The following is a 17,088-nucleotide window of genomic DNA, read 5'->3' as shown; positions in this document are numbered from 1 at the left end:
TTCGAAATCAAGATAATCCATTCTAAAAGAAAAGTGAAGAAGATGCGAATATGATTGAGAGCAACCATTCAAGTACGTAAGATGACCAGTCTTAGTACCATACAGTTTACAATACATAATACAGTGGCGGCCCACCAGACCCTTTGTCACATAGACAAATAGTCAAATCATATGTATTGTTTGCCCCAATCAACCTATAAAACCTCGAGAAGGGAAATAGAAACCTCTACCAGACATTGCCAGTGATACCTATATGCAAGGAAGACTTACTACAAGCTAGGGAAGTTCCAGCCAATCCTTAATAGACATCAGGGTTACATCTCCGAAACCCTTGACTGAACTCATAGACTCGCTCCTCTAGTTGAGTTGTTGACTCACACATATATATATATATATATATACCTTCTTGCACTCTTTTGACTCTATTCCTAACCTAAATCAGGGACTCAAACCTGTAGCTCTGATACCAACTGTGACGGCCTCAACCCCGGGGTCAGGAGTTAACGTCATCCACAACACAACAACCCGTCACAACCACCTCAGGGGAGCCTGACACGGAAGGAACTGGAACTCTGCCCCAACTGCCACTGAAGAATCTCCAAGGTATTTGCAATACATATATAAAACATTTTTCAAGGGTGAGCAATCAATTACTCAGCAGTACCACTATATGAATAATAATCAAAACAATTTATGCTAAACATTTATAGGAACAGAAATCATAACTCGTTTATAAAATAAGAAAATATGTGAAAACCGATGAAACTGATGAATTGTTGAAAAATGGATCTCAATAGCTAGCATGCTCTCTAAAACATTTCATTAACTGTGCTATGTAAATACCAGAGTTAAATTTTAGCATGCTATTTTCATTTTCAAATCTTCCGTCCCATCGCAGGACCCATAAAACCATTTATCCCGTTACGGGGACCCAAAATCATTTATTCCGTTACGGGAACCATAAAGCTTGTCCCATCACAGGACCTATAAAATCACCTGTTCCTCCCCGGGAACCTCAAAATCACTTGCTCAGATATAAAAGTATTGGATGATCCCGGGTGAGACAGCTGGTCATGCTATCTCCATAGGATAACTCTATCTTGGTTATCCTATGAAAACTTGTTCCGAAACTCAGAGACTAGCTAGGTCCCTGCCACGCTGGGCTGGTGGTTATAGTAGGGTGCGCAACCACTTCGCCTCTTACGCTATCTTCCAGGCCGTTACGGGCCCCCTGCGCACACTCATCCAATTATCTGATCATTTTTATCAAGTTTTCCAAATCACTTACCTATCTCTTGTCAAAATAACTATATCACAGCACGCTTTCCAAAACATTTTCATTTTATTCAATTTTTAGAGATAGGCATTTTCAGAAGTTACTTTTCCCCCAAAACACAGGTTAACAAAACCATTTGAACACAGGGGATACGTAAATTAAAATGTTATATTCCACTACGAGAATAAAGCAACAGTATATTCATATATGCTGAACCATAAGGATATGGCCAGGGGTACTTGCCTTGCAGAGCTTTACCAATATTATCGATTGACCTTGAGCCGACACGGACGCTCAGGCTTTAACGTCTAACCACTAGATTACCCTGGATTCAACTTCAACACTCATGTCCTTCGATTGGAACCTTACTGAGCTCGTCGACTGTCCACTAGGCTATCATTAGACCAACGCCAACTCTTGGGCCTTCTGACTAGAACCTCGAAGCTACCACCGAGCGGGCAGCTCACCGGAAAGCCACCGGAGAAGATGAACGCGGTGGTGATCGGAAACAGAGGGGAAAAAGATAGGAACGAAGATATGAAGGAAAGAGAAGTTAATCGAGTGGGGGGGAGGAGAGAGAGAGAGAGAGAGAGAGAGAGAGAGAGAGAGAGAGAGAGAGAGAGAGAGAGAGAGAGAGAGAGAGAGAGAGCAGGGCTGAGATTTGGGAACAAAAGGATTGATTTTTTTTTGTGCAAGAGATGAGAACAATTGCAATTATATGATTTTATCGCTATATTTCTAATTTCTGACACCGTAATTAAAGAATTAATCGAGCGTTTAGCGGGTAAAACAATCTGAAAACCCACGAAAATAATTTTAAAAATCCTGAAATAATTAGGAGTTAATAAAATAAAATTTCTAGAATTTTTAAATCATTTTTGAAGTGTAACTCGGACCCGCATTTGATGATTAACCGAAACAATGCGCGTGTCATTTAATCCCAAAATTTTCCAAAATAATATTAAAATTCTTGAAATATTTCAGACTTAATAAAATATGAATTTCGTGATTTTTAAAGATTTCTGGAATTAAATACTGACTTTACAATTAAATATAATCAGAAAGTCATTTAAATTTAAATTATAACTGGAATAATGATTTCTAAATTTTATAAACTCCTAAAAATTATAAATAAAATTATGGAGCAATAAAAATAATTTTATAAATAATCCAAGTATTTTTAAAAACAAATCTTTAATGAAAATCACTTTTAAATATAAAACAACACAACACAACTTCACAACTAATTACACAAATTATCCTCGAACACCAATAATCACACATAATTAATAACAAAATAACATCCAACTGACAGAACCCATACACATATTTTAAATATTTAATTATTCAATAATTGCACATTTAAATAATAAAAATAAAATATACGAGTCGTTATAAAGGGCCCATTTTTGAGAATCTGAATATAGAGTGGATTCGATCACAGAGAATTGATATGATTACATTGATAGAATAGATGATCTTATTGATACAGTTGATGAATATGAATTGATAAACTTGTTGTTGACCTATTTCATTTCAAACACCTTACCCTACTTTCATTATACCCTGTGTTCTACAAAGATCCTTGATCTTTAATATTTCGTTAAGTCTTGTTGTTTAATACCTTGTTTACCTGGACCTTTATAACAGTAAACCTGACGCTTATCAACGTATTGTTTCTTGAGAACCATCTTGTTAATGACTTTGATAATACCTATGTTTAAATACCTATGTTTAGTGATTGCTCATTTCCTAAACTTACGGTTCCTCGTTTCAATTGCTTATTTCCGCTTGAATCCCGAAATTGAACCTAAGAATGATTTTCGACTTGAAAGAGTCCAAATAATATTAATTACTGGTAATGTTAAAAAAAGGATTTAGTTAACACTTCTGTGTTTTCCAATATAAAGGTTTTTCTAATGAATTCCTAAAGATTGGATAGAGACGTAAGAGGCTAGTGGGACTAGTGCGGTCACTTAGGAGGCTAGCGGGGCTAGTCCAGTATATAGGCCGAAATAATATCATAGGTACCTTGATGACCGGATGGAGGTCATCACATGTATTATATTTAAAAGATGGATCATTCCAATAAAAAAGGGTTCTATGTTGTTTAAAATGATGAAAAAGGTTTTTATTGTGCAATAAACATTATCTCTTGAATTGTAATTTGAATTTGACTTATCTTGGAATTGTTGAAATATATTGTGAACCTTATTATTTGACTCTGAAACTGGATAATCATCACTTGAACCTCAAATCCCTTGAATTCTTATCCTGAGATCCTTTCTTGGATATATTGTAATACTGCCACCTAGTTTATTGAGATTGCGAATGTCGTTATTGTTTTGATATTAGAACTGTATAATAGTTACTTGTTTAGCCGTTTAGCTCATTTATTTGTATTGATCTAACCTTGACACTTAAGTAAGAAGATGGTCAGACTTAGGCGCACCGCTCGCAAAAGCATTCCTGGCGGTCCTTTTCGTATCGTCGAATTTCAGGTGCCAGATGAGGAAGATGTTGTGTGAGGAAGTGTCGTTAGTTGGTGAAAATTGTAATAGCTGGATCAGATACTTTTGGGTTATCTGTCGATTCCAATTCGGAATCAAATAATTTGGATTTATTTATAATAAGGATCGTAATTATAATATTCTGGTTGGTAGTTGTAATCTTGTCTCATATTTTATCTTGTTTGGATACTAATAATTTTCGGGGTTTATTATGTTTCTGCTGCAGTATTATATCTGAATATTAGTATTGTGTGTCCTCATTTCTCACCCCGAGATTGAGGACGTCACAATGGATTTACTAGTATATTCTTATCTTTTGAAATCTCTCTAAATTACATAAGATTTTGATGAATATGGTAGAAAACTCGAATAGATCATCAGCAAATTTTTTCATGAACTCCTTTAAAAGCATCTTAAATTAAAATTAACAACAATCTTCCAAAATTTATGAGTTATTATCAACTTTTAAAATTCAGATAGAACCCAACCCATAAATAAGTGTTTAATTAATTTTCATGATTTATATTAAAATCATAATAGTATAAGAATGAAAAACCTTGTCATTTTTTTTTCTTTGAAAAATCTGCTTAAATCACGGAGAACCTAGATAAATACTCGGGCCTCAAAATCGTATATAAACCCACCCCATTCAAAACTTAAGCGCCCAAAAAATACAAATGTTAGACACACTCGAACTCCAACAGTTCAGATTCGAACAAAACTTTCGAAACGCTTGCACTGATCTTCTCTCTCTAACACGCTCTCGCTCTCTCTCTAAAGGCCTTAAACTCCACGCCCACATTCTCAAATCAGGCCTTCAAACAATTCCTCTCATTTCACATCACTTAATCAATTTCTACTCAAAAACTCAACTTCCTCTTAACTCAGCCAAGGTTTTTCAAGAATCACCCATTAAATCATCCACTACTTGGAGCTCAGTCATTTCCTCTTGTGCCCAGAATGATCTTCCTCTCCTAGCCCTCGATTTCTTTCGAAAAATGGTTGCGTTTGGGTGTCGTGGTGATGATCATATTTTTCCAAGTGTAACTAAGGCGTGTGGGATGATTGGGAGATTTGATGTTGGTGGGTCTGTGCATTGTGTTGCTTTGAGAACTGGGTATGTTTGGGATGTGTTTGTGGGGAGTTCTGTGGTTGATATGTATGCGAAATGTGGGGTTATTAGGGATGCACGGAAGATGTTTGATGAAATGCCGCTGAGAAATGTGGTTTCGTGGAGTGGGATGATTTATGGGTATGTTCAGATGGGTGAAGCTGAGGAGGCTTTGGGGTTGTTTAAGATGGCGTTGGTTGAGGATTTGGATGTTAATGATTTTACGTTTTCGAGTGTTGTTAGGGTTTGTGGGAATTCTACGTGTCTTGAGTTGGGGAAAGAGATTCATGGGTTGTGTTTGAAGATGAGTTATGATTCGTCGAGTTTTGTGGGGAGTTCGTTGGTTTCTATGTATTCTAAGTGTGGGTTGATTGCGGAAGCTTATCAGGTATTTGATGAGGTACGTGATAAGAATTTAGGTATGTGGAATGCAATGCTGATTGCTTGTGCGCAGCATGCACACACTGAAAAAGCATTTCAGTTGTTTGAAGATATGGAACGAGGAGGAATGAAACCGAATTTTATCACTTTCTTGTGTATGGTTTATGCGTGCAGCCATAAGGGGCTTGTCAAAGAAGGGAATTATTATTTTAGTCTTATGAAGCAATATGGGATTGAGCCAGGGGACCAGCATTATAGTTCCATGGTCGATTTACTTGGGCGTGCTGGAAAACTGCAGGATGCCCTTGCAATGATCAGGGCAATGCCCATGCAGCCAACAGAATCAGTATGGGGAGCTTTTTTGACAGGATGCCGAATTCATGGAAACACGGATTTGGCAGCTTACGCAGCCGATAAGGTGTTTGAATTAGGTGCTGTTAGCCCTGGGTTGCATGTCCTGTTATCTAATGCGTATGCAGCTGCTGGAAGATTTGAGGAGGCAGCTAAAGCCCGCAAAATGTTGAGGGACAGAGGGATGAAAAAGGAGACGGGACTGAGTTGGGTTGAGGAGGGAAATAGGGTACATACATTCACAGCAGGCGATAAATCTCACTCAAAATCACGTGAGATCTATCAAAAACTAGACGACTTGGGGGATGAAATGGAACAAGCAGGTTATATTGCCGATACTAGTTTTGTGCTTCAAGAAGTAGATGGCTCCGAGAAGAAACTTGCAATTAGGTATCATAGTGAACGACTTGCCATTGCATATGCACTGATAACATTTCCACCTGGAAGGGTAATCAGAATTATGAAAAACTTGCGTGTGTGTGGTGATTGTCACACTGCAATTAAGTTTATGTCCAAATGCTCCGGAAGAGTAATTATTGTTAGGGATAATAACAGGTTTCATCGGTTTGAAGATGGGAAATGTTCGTGTGGCGACTATTGGTGAAAATACCAATACAAGCTAAAAGGCCAGTTAGATATGCGAAAATAATGGAAGTTACCTGTAATGACATTGACATTGAAACCTTACTTAGGATTGACCAATTTTCAGTTGAAGGAATAGAATAGCAACAAACAAGAGTTAAATACTTGTACTCAATGAACATTCAAAATATAATCAGAAAGATTTGATGAGTTTGGTTGACTTCAAGGTGTTTATGATACGGAGGCTTGATGCTACAACTTATCATAGTCACGTTCTTATTATATTTCTGGCTAGTTCTTTACTTGATGAAGTTGCTACTGACGATTCCCTGTTATAAGTTATCACACAAATGATTAATTTATCTCTGATGGCAATGTCTCTAGTCTGATGAGTTTGGTGAAGGCTCCAGGTGTTTGTAGTGAGATTGGCTCAAGACTCAAGAGCATTTTGTGGCTTGTCGGCGCAGCTCTGTTTCACCCTGCAACCAGGTATGCTCTATTCACTATTCAGATATACAATATTTGTTCATCTAAAAGTTTTGGTTTAGATATTGGAGTGGTGATAGTTTTAGTTTGTTAACCAAACTATAATATTATCGTGCCTCAAATTAAGTGCAAAGATGAGTTCGTTTCAGAAATATTCCTGGTGTGGTTCTAGGGAACTCATTTAGTAATTAGTAGTTATAGCAAGAAAAACCAGAGGAAGGTACCAGAAACGAAAAGCATATATATCTTTCATAAACTATTTATATTTTTTCGCGATCAATCACAAAGTGAATGAAACTTAATCAACAACTATATGATCTAAAATTTAGACGAGGTTAAAAAGCTTAAAATATATTACCATAAGATTAGTACATTAACTTAATTATTACTTTAATAGCACATCAAAATAATTGCCTTAACATTATAACATTATTAGGCTAATAAACTAACACATATGAATTGTCTCATTATTTTTAAATTATTATATTTAAGTACATGGAAATTTCGAGGATTTATAAGCTCCCATAACCATATGTAAGAGATATTATAAGATTAAATAAACAAGTTTTAAATCCAAAATGTTTGACAAAACTTAATACTATGAATTTCATATAAATATTATCATACAAGTAAACTTGTGCATAATTATTTTTCTAAACAGAAATTATTATTAAAAAGAATACATTCTCCAAACAGTTTTAAGTTTTAACATTGCATTTGGCTTATTTATTGCATTAAGCATCGACAAATTTTGATACTGAAAGTATGATTCAGATTTGACAAAAAAATTCTAAGAATAGAAAGAATTATATGTTAGACCCTTGAATTTCTTCCTCCACTGTTTTTTTTTGCTTGTCATTATACAGTGACGAAGATTATACATGCATAAAAGAGAATCTCACTATTTGCATTACTCACAAACCCCTGCCATATTTGGTGTTGTTAAAATGACACAACAGATGGAAAATAAGTGTAAATGGTGAGATTGAATAGAAGTTCTATGACATTTATAACTTAGTTTAGCATAGTTTGTTAGACTTTGGGAGGAAAAGTAGTCTAATCTAGTATTAAACTGAAGGAGATAGCAAGTTAGTCGGACCATTTAAGGGTTAAATGATTTATAATGTGATTAAGAAACTCAAAACTTTTTGACTAATATTGTCATGTCAGTACTTGTGTGCCTTTATTATCTTAGCTATGACAACAGAAACTTTTTACATCAAGAGTTCAAGATTAAAGAGTAGAGAACTAGAGATTAATAGAGAGGTTGTAACAAGGTCAGACTAATTGCTGTTTCTTATCTCACTCCCTGTCCCCACCACCGAAAGGTGAGAGATGCTAAAACATCTAGATTAAGTTATACTCCCAGGTTAGGCTTTAATAGGTCAGAAAAAGCATTTCCAATCAATTAAGACAAGTGCTCCAGAAAACTTTTCCTCAATAAATTTGTTGCGAGTATGTGTATTATTATTTTCTAAATAATATTTTGGTACTTATTCTTCTTTCAAGAAATAAAAATTTAAATTTTGGTAGATACATGAATCATTGATTATATAAATATAAAGTATTTTAATACAATATCGTAATCGCTTTGGCATTCGGTAAAATGGTGGGACAAAAAGCCACAATAGACCATTGTGCAATGTCTCCAGTCATTCAATCCACTTGTTTCTTCTGCCAATAAATAAAGAAACTAAACGAGTTATTATGATTTAAAATTCAAGCTACATAATCCTAATAAATCTTACTTCACAAACATGTCTCACTGATACTCGATCTTAAATATCAGTAAAATTTTGGTCAGTTGAGTATGATCACAAAAGTTGATATCCTCCGGGCTATGAATTACTTCCTCTTATAATTTTCTTTATAAGACCAACATAAGATAAATAAACAGTCACATATGTATTCTTAGGTTTTCGCTAAGAGTCGAATAGATAAATATCTCTACCAGATCTCTTAATCTCATCTGCTGTAGCTGTTTTATTTCATATCTATATCAGATCTAAATGTCATATAGGATGTTTTATTCATATCTATATCAGATCTTCATAGGTTATACCCTATAGATGTTTTTTTTCAAGTTTTACAAATTCCAATGCTTTTCCTGGTATGGTCATTTCTGGCTCCACCGAGTTAACTTTCTGTAATACCATCACCATGACCTTTTTATGGATAGAAGAGAGAAATGTTTAGGTATGCTATTTAAAAATAATGAAGGAGGTATAATCCCTCTTGTAGTTGCATGATGAAACGTGACAAAATCAGAATAGAAGATTCAGACTTTTTTCATTATTATCTCTTCTAAAGCAAGTTTCATAAATTCATTATATCAGTAATATATAAAAGATCTCTGTCAGAGTTTTAAATTAGTATATTGAGCAAACCATCTTTTCCCTCGTTATTCATGATCTATACACATTCCATATCCTGCTTTGGGGATATGGAATCCACCACAGCACATATTCCAATGAACCAATGCTTTAATAACAATCCACTAATCACCACAAATATCAAGATGATATGCCTTACTAAAGAGTTTTAAAGATAACATGATAGATCTCTTGGGGATTTATTAACACCGTCTCCTCTCTTATCTAGGACTAGTAGGTTATGCTGTGCAGCATCCCAAATGCCAGATCTGCCTAACAACATGAGGTATGAAATAAAGAATCATTAAAAAGAATAGTGAATATCAAGTTTAATTTGCTACAACTTGAACGTGAATATAACACTTTTCTTAGCACAAAGATTATATTGCACTGGTGCATTTCCAACTGAGATCCATGATAGGCGACGTTGTCTACAATACCATTGTGTCTGTGTCATCTTTATGGGTGTCAATGTCTAACACGACCTGCAAACTCAGACATAACCACCACCACCACGATCACAGAAATAATCCAAAAATGACACCACGATTTAATAAAATCCTATAGAACCCAAAATAGTTTGATAAAAATGTTGCACAAAGTTGACATGTTAACAAACCTGAAACAAAGATACTAGTCATCTTTATATTTAGGCAACAACAAAAAGAGCCTGAGTAGTTACCACAAAGACGGTAGTTATTTTCATTCAATGAATAGTCTTGCTTAATCAGAACATATGATGTTACAGACACCAGAATTATAATATTGGTACCTGAGAAAAATCGCCTAAACTGGGTTTATCCAATTTTGAAAACAACCCAGAAATACCTTTTCATCGATTCTAAAATTATATTATGAATAATAAATAACAAAAATAATTTCCCTGGAGCACTTGTGACCTTTCTTTCCTTGATGTTGTGATCCCCCCCTACTCTAAACACTTTTGGTTCTTTACACATTGACCGCAGGCAATGCCGAACTCAAAACAATATGTTATTTACCAGGATGTCATGTGTTTTATTCATGACCATACTCACTGAGTCAGCATTTGATCAAGTTGCATTTGTTCAATCCATGCATCCAGAACAGATTGATCAGTTGGTTCGATTCTGGGATTTAAATTTGATATGTCGCTGAACGAAGCATCAGCATTACCTGCAGCACCAGAAACATGACTTCCTGAATCTTGGTTAGCCTCGTGGTGAGATTCTTTGACAAGTGATTGAACCCATGATAAATCGGGCTCTTCCCCATTAGTGTCAACCTCAAATGACGCCGATCTTTTGAGCTGACCAAAGTCTTTGTTACTAACATTCCACTCTGCATTCCCATTGGAAGAACCCCATTTAGGCCAAGAATCACCCGGGGAACCAACGTTGAAAGATGAACTAGACCCAAGTTCTCTGGAGCTAAGGCTCCGGAACTGATGTTGTTGCTCACGCTGCGCAAACATTGAAATACGTGAACTCAATGGCGAGATAGGTTCCATATTCCTCGGAGACCTTCGCCCCAGTGGGGCTGCATAAGAGTTCTGCAGAGGACTGTCTACCTTATTTGGTGAGAAGTTTGTGTTAATTGGTGATAACATGCTCTGCTGTTGATGGAAATGATTGAGAATTGATGAATTCTGCCTAGGGGAAAAAACAGACGAAGCCAATGGTTGATCAGAATATCGAGGAGACAAGTTCTCCGAGGAGAAAAGATCCTCAAGGTTCGAAGGGGTTAGGGTTCTTGAACGAACAGAACGGTTCAAAGAATTAGCACTAACATTAGCTTGAGAGAGGCGCGAGAATTCATGGAGGAGCTGCTGTTGTTGAACGTCAAAATCTTGCAACAAATTTATCTCCTCAGCATGAATATCTCTGGCATTAAGTGATGAACGCAAGCGACTGGACTGAAGATTGCTACCAGGAAGCTGCAAAGTAGGGACATTTGCTTGGTGCCATCCCAGATTTGGAAGGCCGTTTGCAGATGGAGACATTGGTGGAGTAAATGGTGAAGAGGACATAGCACAAACTGATGAAGGTGAGCTCGGAAGGAGACTCATTGCTGCAGCAAAGTCCATTCCATTAGCAGCAGTTGTGCTTGAGCGAGGAGATGGTACAGCAGAACCTGTAGAGACATACAGTGGCCGAAGTTCCTCATGTTTGTGAGCAAAGAAGCAAACCCTGCGGTTGCAACTTATACCATCCTTGCAAAGCCGGGTCCTGTATTGAGCTGGGTGTAACCAGCATTCAAAAACACCATGAGCATATTCACACATATCCCCTCTTCGACAAGCCCCCTTACGAAAATCAGGACAAGGAACACAGCTGTAATGATATTTCCTTGGGTCTCTTCTCCGAGCATTTTCACCAGGATGAACAAATGGGCATTCTGTCCAATCATGCGAGTAGGCGCGAGAACAAGGTCGGACCTTGAATGAAAACATTCGGAACTCATCTGTTGAATATATACCATTCTTGATGTCTGGCAAAGAGGGATCAACAGGGTATTCTTTCTTCTCTGCAGCAAAAGTAGAGTTAAGATCATCAAAATTTGTGATTTTTGGAGAAGATGTTGAATCTGAAGCAGATGATGGAGATCTATTTTCTGGAGATGGAGAAAGTAAAGAGGGATTGGAATTAGAGTTGGCACATGACACCCTCAAGTCATTTATACCATCAAGACCGTTGTTTGCAAGGAGTTGTCCCAGTGCCAGTTTCATGTCTTGGAACTTGGGGGAGACAAGAATCACATCAGCAGGGCGATGACCATTAGCATCAATCAAATTTGGATCAGCTCCTGCTAACAGAAGCATTTTGACAATATCAACAGATTTCAAAGATCCACTTGAAGCGGCACAATGCAGAGCAGTGGTTTTATCAAGTCCGCAGGATTGATTGACATCGGCCTCAGATAGAGAAAGGATTAGACTCAAAACATCAACACTCCCATAAGTAGCTGCAACCATTAGAGGGGTTCTATCCTCAAGAACCATTTGTTTAGAACCCTTCTGGCGTCCATACCAGAGTCCAACCTCATCAATAGCAGAAGGGTCTCGCTTAATCCATCTCTTAAACCCCTCAATATCATCATTGGCAGCCAGTTCAAGCAAACTAGTAATAGTATCTTCCGTTTCAATAGTCAAGCAATTCATGTCTATTTCAGAAAGTCGACTACTGTCTGTTTTGAAAGGAGACAACGGAACTGGAACTGGAGGTGGTATTTCCTTTATCCGCTCTGATGCACAGCACATGCTTCCATTAAACAAAAGTCCAGCTGAAAAAGTAAGGTAAATATTGGATCAACCTAAATGTATATTCAGAGCATATATTAATAGATACACATGTATATATGCATATAATACTAACCAAAACTAGATAATAATCTCCATGAATGACTGACCAGTATACAAAGAAACCCAAATAGTAGAACAAGTGGTGAAAGATCCATCTTAAAGCTCTAATAGTCAGTCCTGAGTTATGACCCTATATAAGATACATATAACCAGTCTATATACAGATCATGTAATAACAGGATTTTTGTGTTTTTATAATTACTGGTTTGCTGGAGCAAGAGGGAGGAAATAAAGTTTCACCATTGCAGTTCTCTTCTTTAAATAGATTTTCACAAATTATTGAAGGACCTAGTTTGGACCATAACCTGAAAAATTATAAAAAAGACAGCATCTTTAAAATAGTTATAATTCAAACCGAAAGTTTTAGATCGGATAATAATAATTCCCTCCATCAGAAAAATATAAAATCAGGGAATCAGAATAATTAGAAGATAAGGTATATCATTCCAAAACTCTTATCTATACCATAAGCATGGTATACACACACAAAACAAAAGAACACTGTCTAGCTTAAAGAACTTGATTAGATGGTTAATTAAAACCGAGTAGCCTTATTATTTTTGAAAAAGAATAAGAAATTAGAAGTAGAAGTATATGCAGTTTCTTCAACTTGGGAAGATTAAAAACAGAGTGACCTTATTTCTTGAAAAAGAAGATCTTGCACACCCCCCTGTTTTCATTTTTCTTGGAAAGCCAAATGGAGCTTCAACATGAATATTAAAACAATGATAATAGCTCTTGTTATGCACACACAAACACACACATGTAATAAGGAGTATATATACAACACACACACACACATATATATATATATATATGTGAATTGAAGAGAAGAAATAGTGAGGATACTTACAGATGAGTTTGCAGCAACAAAAAAGAAGAAATCAAGAAAGCAACTTAGTTGAGGATGTAGAGAGAGAAAGAGTGAGAGTGAGTTGCAAGTGATGGAGCTACTTGTTCTACCTTGCCCATTTCTTTAATGATGTTCTTCAACTCTCTTTCTAGGCCCTCTCTTTCAAGAACAATCACAAAAAGCAGACTGCTTCTGCTGACATATTTTAATATACATAATATCTACTACTATATCCCAGCAAGTCAATAGAGGACTAGACACAACAACTCAAAGTAGTACTACTACTGAGCTGATTAACTCAACTCCGTTTCTCTTTTTTTCTTTTATACTACATTTCATTCATATAGTGAAATAAAAGGAGAATAATAATAATAACTATAATAATAATAATAATAATAATTGTTTAAAGATATAATAAAGATATGTTACAATATTTACTTGATAAATTATTGGATTCATGTACGTTTTTGGAGAAATATGTTATAATTATGTGCGTTATATCAGTTACTTAAAAAAATACGGTTAGAGAATGTATAACATCTGTTACTTATATACAGTCCAAAAAAACATCTTTTATATGAAGAAAATGTGTGACCCCCAGCATGAAAACGTTACATATAATATACCAGTTTTTGCAAACTGGCCACTTTAATAATTTTCTTCCAAACTATATCGAAACATATTTTTTTACAAAATAAATTTATCTTTTTATAAAAAGCAGCCACCAATATAACACATTGCCCAGTCACGTACAAGTCCATAAGCCTTCCTCCACTTAATAAAGATACCACCTTTATAACTACTCCCATTATATAATCTTTTTCCAATTATTTGTTATTTTGCGGGAAATATATGTTTTTTTACATTGTAGGTCCTTTGTTAGGTTTTATTTGGTTATGGTATGCATCTTGATTTCTTCTTAAAGCATTATTACTATCAAGTACTATATTCAGAAGATATTTTTTTTATAAACAAATTACTATAGAGTTAAAATAACTCTAGGTTTATATCATCATCTTTAAAAAAGTAATGATTGTGGAATACAAGTATTCTAAAATACGTTTTAAGATTACCGGTTAACTTTTTATGAATTGAATTAAATTAATACAATAGTTACAATATTGTCTTGTAAGGCTGCTTATGGGTTAACAAATCTGTTCAAATCAACTCAACCCAACCCTTAATTGGGTAGATCAAATTGAACCATCCAAACTCATGGATTAGTTGGGTTAAATTTCCGTTAGGCCGATTATATTGGGTTGGTTCTGATTTTAGTTTTTTAAAACCGTAACCCAACCCAATCTGGTCTAATTGTTAAGACTCAATTTCATTATACATTACTTACTCCCAGCCTGATTTCGGACACGGCCCGAGACATTTGTTTTTGTCCATAGCTGATTATGCACTAGGCATTAAATAAAATGAAGTAATAACAATAATATATTTTAAATTTTGATCGTAATTTTGGACTAAATTTTTAATATTAAATTGAACCCGGGTAATATGAAGTGAACAATGAGTTGCACCACAACAAGGTGCTTTCACAAACTATTATATTAAACCAATTTGATTGGTTATAGTATTTATACTTATCATATATTTATACAGAGCAAAAGTAAATTTTGATATGTTGTGAAATTAAGAATTTATGTTTCTTGAATCAAGACTGTGGGCCCGTTTGGGATTTCTTAAAAACGTAACTTATGACTTAAAGTTGAAAAGTGTTATATAAGTGATATGAATATTGTAACTTATAAATTATTTAGGTTTTGGATAAATTTATATATAAATATCTTAAAAGTTCATAATGTGTTTGATAAATAATAACTTATAATTTATAATCTTTTTGAAACAAAATTAAAATGTAAATTATAAATTACCTTATTTAATAATTTTAATACATGAATATAAAATAAGAAAGAGAAAATTTAAAATTAAGTATAATGACTTTGAGATAAAATTAATAAATATACATAATTAAATATAACTATAAATATACACAATTAAATTATATTATTAATCCGGGGCTAAAAAGCAAAACTACATATTTAGTTTGGCAAGTATAATTGTGGGAGGTTAAAAAAAATAATACATACAAATAATATATACAAATAATATATAATTTTTTAATAAAAAGAATTTAAATGTATTATTGATTAAATTTAAACACACTACATCTTCAAACAAAACACAACATCTAAAAGAAGGCTTAATTTCAGACAGTATGTAACTACGTATACAAATATTACGCAGCAGCAAGCTAACAAGAAAGGGTCATGTTCCCTGACAATCATGTGTCAGGGAACTCTTAACCAACACATTATGTCCTGACCCCGTACGCATTTTTTTTTGCAGAAAGGAGGGCTTCCGCGCTTAATAACCGCGGAAGGCAAAGTCGATCCGCGCTTTTTTATAGAGGATGGTCTGGGAAACATATTTAACGGGTTGAAATGACCCGTTTAGCAGTTTAAACCTAAATATATACGGAAGGACGATTAAGGGGCGATTTATGGGTGATTATCGGGCGATTAACATTGATTCTTGTTCTTCCTCACTTTTTCTTCGATTTCCCAGCGATTTCTCCCGATTACAGGTTCGATTTCTCCGTTTTTTCATAATCCAGGGTTCGCCTTTTATATATATGATTTTCCAGTGTTCGAGTTTAATTGTATGTATGATTATGTGTATATATACGACTGTGTTATGTGTCTATATTGATTGACTGTGTTATGTATATATAATGATTGATCTTTGAATTTCGAGCATGGATTTTGTTGAATTTCCGGCGATTACGTGTATATATCGACTGTGTTATGATTGTATATGTGATCGTGTATTCAAAATATGTACACAATCATATTCTAGGGTTCGACTTTTATATCTATGATTTCCCAGCGTTCGAGTTTAATTGTATTTATGATTGTGTGTATATATACGACTGTGTTATGTGTATATATTGATTGATTGTGTTATGTGTATATAATGACTAATCTTTGAATTTCGAGCGTGGATTTTGTTGAATTTTCAGCGATTATGTGTATATATCGACTGTGTTATGATTGTATATGTGATTGTGTATGTATGACACTGTTCTAGTTTATGTACTTATGTTGAACGTGTACATATTTTGAATGTATATGTACTTATGTTGATCGTGCGTATATTTTGAATGTTGCGAGTGGATGTTGTGGTATGAATAAGGAAAATTTATTTCCTTATGTCCGTGTATACGTTTTGTTCGTGGATTATATTACGAGTTTGATAAAAAAAAGTGTCTTGATGTTCGTAGTTTGATATTTGTGAGTGGATGTTGCGACTATAGAGTTTTTGTATTGCAGTATTGAATTTGTGGAATTGGTGTATGATATTGTTTGAGATTTCTAGAATTAGAGTTTTTACTTATGTATTGATTGTGAATTTGAATTTATATTCATACTTGTGCTTATATGATTGAAATAGCTTATACAAATATGAAATGTTTTCATGTTTATTGAACTGTTTTCATGTTTATTGTTTTAGGATGGATAACATATTGCCGGGTCCAGTTAGTCATACCGTTATCTTTGATAACGAGTATCATGTGAGTTTGGAGGTTTGGAAGGGGAATGAGCGTTGTCCTTTGGAGTGTTATTGTGGGAACAGAAACATGCGTCGTTGGGTTTTGTCTGATGCTCATAAGGACTTGTCGCATAGCCTTGATTTTGGTGTATTTTCAAATCCGAGTGTGGTGTTGCAGAATGATGCTAGGCTAGTCACGACACTTGTGGAGAGGTGGCGCCCGGAGACCAACACCTTCTTCATTAGAGAGGAGGAAATGACAGTGACC

The 17,088-nt window shown here is 35.0% G+C and overlaps 2 protein-coding genes across 5 annotated transcripts; one reads left to right on the top strand and one right to left on the bottom strand.

Moving 5' to 3' along the window:
• Nucleotides 1–4,437: 4,437 nt before the first annotated feature.
• On the top strand, nt 4,438–9,409 carry LOC141689603 (putative pentatricopeptide repeat-containing protein At5g52630). Its single transcript, XM_074493951.1, has 2 exons — nt 4,438–6,700; nt 9,299–9,409. The coding sequence occupies exon 1, from the start codon at nt 4,464–4,466 to the stop codon at nt 6,231–6,233; it is 1,770 nt and encodes a 589-aa protein (XP_074350052.1). The 5' UTR covers nt 4,438–4,463; the 3' UTR covers nt 6,234–6,700; nt 9,299–9,409.
• Nucleotides 9,410–9,747: 338 nt separating this feature from the next.
• Nucleotides 9,748–13,554, bottom strand: LOC141689602 (zinc finger CCCH domain-containing protein 30-like). 4 transcript variants are annotated; one of them, XM_074493948.1, is made up of 4 exons: nt 13,263–13,554; nt 12,612–12,714; nt 12,423–12,526; nt 9,748–12,330 (listed from the first exon to the last, which is right to left on the bottom strand). In XM_074493948.1, exons 3-4 carry the CDS (start codon nt 12,502–12,504, stop codon nt 10,103–10,105), a joined length of 2,310 nt encoding a protein of 769 aa, XP_074350049.1. In that variant the 5' UTR covers nt 12,505–12,526; nt 12,612–12,714; nt 13,263–13,554; the 3' UTR covers nt 9,748–10,102. The 4 variants fall into 4 exon arrangements, with proteins under 4 accessions (XP_074350049.1, XP_074350048.1, XP_074350051.1 ...); XM_074493947.1 differs by having other exon boundaries at nt 12,423–12,714; XM_074493950.1 differs by having other exon boundaries at nt 12,457–12,714.
• Nucleotides 13,555–17,088: the final 3,534 nt, after the last annotated feature.

Source organism: Apium graveolens, chromosome 10 (assembly GCF_009905375.1).
Source record: "Apium graveolens cultivar Ventura chromosome 10, ASM990537v1, whole genome shotgun sequence".
NCBI lineage: Eukaryota > Viridiplantae > Streptophyta > Magnoliopsida > Apiales > Apiaceae > Apium > Apium graveolens.
Note: the sequence above shows the minus strand (reverse complement) of the source record. Positions and strands in the feature narration are given on the sequence as shown.

What these genes read in the sequence shown, in the direction of transcription:
- LOC141689603 (XM_074493951.1), top strand. Translation starts at nt 4,464, where the DNA reads ATGTTAGACACACTCGAACTCCAACAGTTCAGATTCGAACAAAACTTT.
- LOC141689602 (XM_074493947.1), bottom strand. Translation starts at nt 12,504, where the DNA reads ATGGATCTTTCACCACTTGTTCTACTATTTGGGTTTCTTTGTATACTG. An exon ending in GAGATTATTATCTAGTTTTG is followed by an intron (nt 12,331 to 12,422) that starts GTTAGTATTATA and finishes TTACTTTTTCAG; the next exon opens with CTGGACTTTTGTTTAATGGA.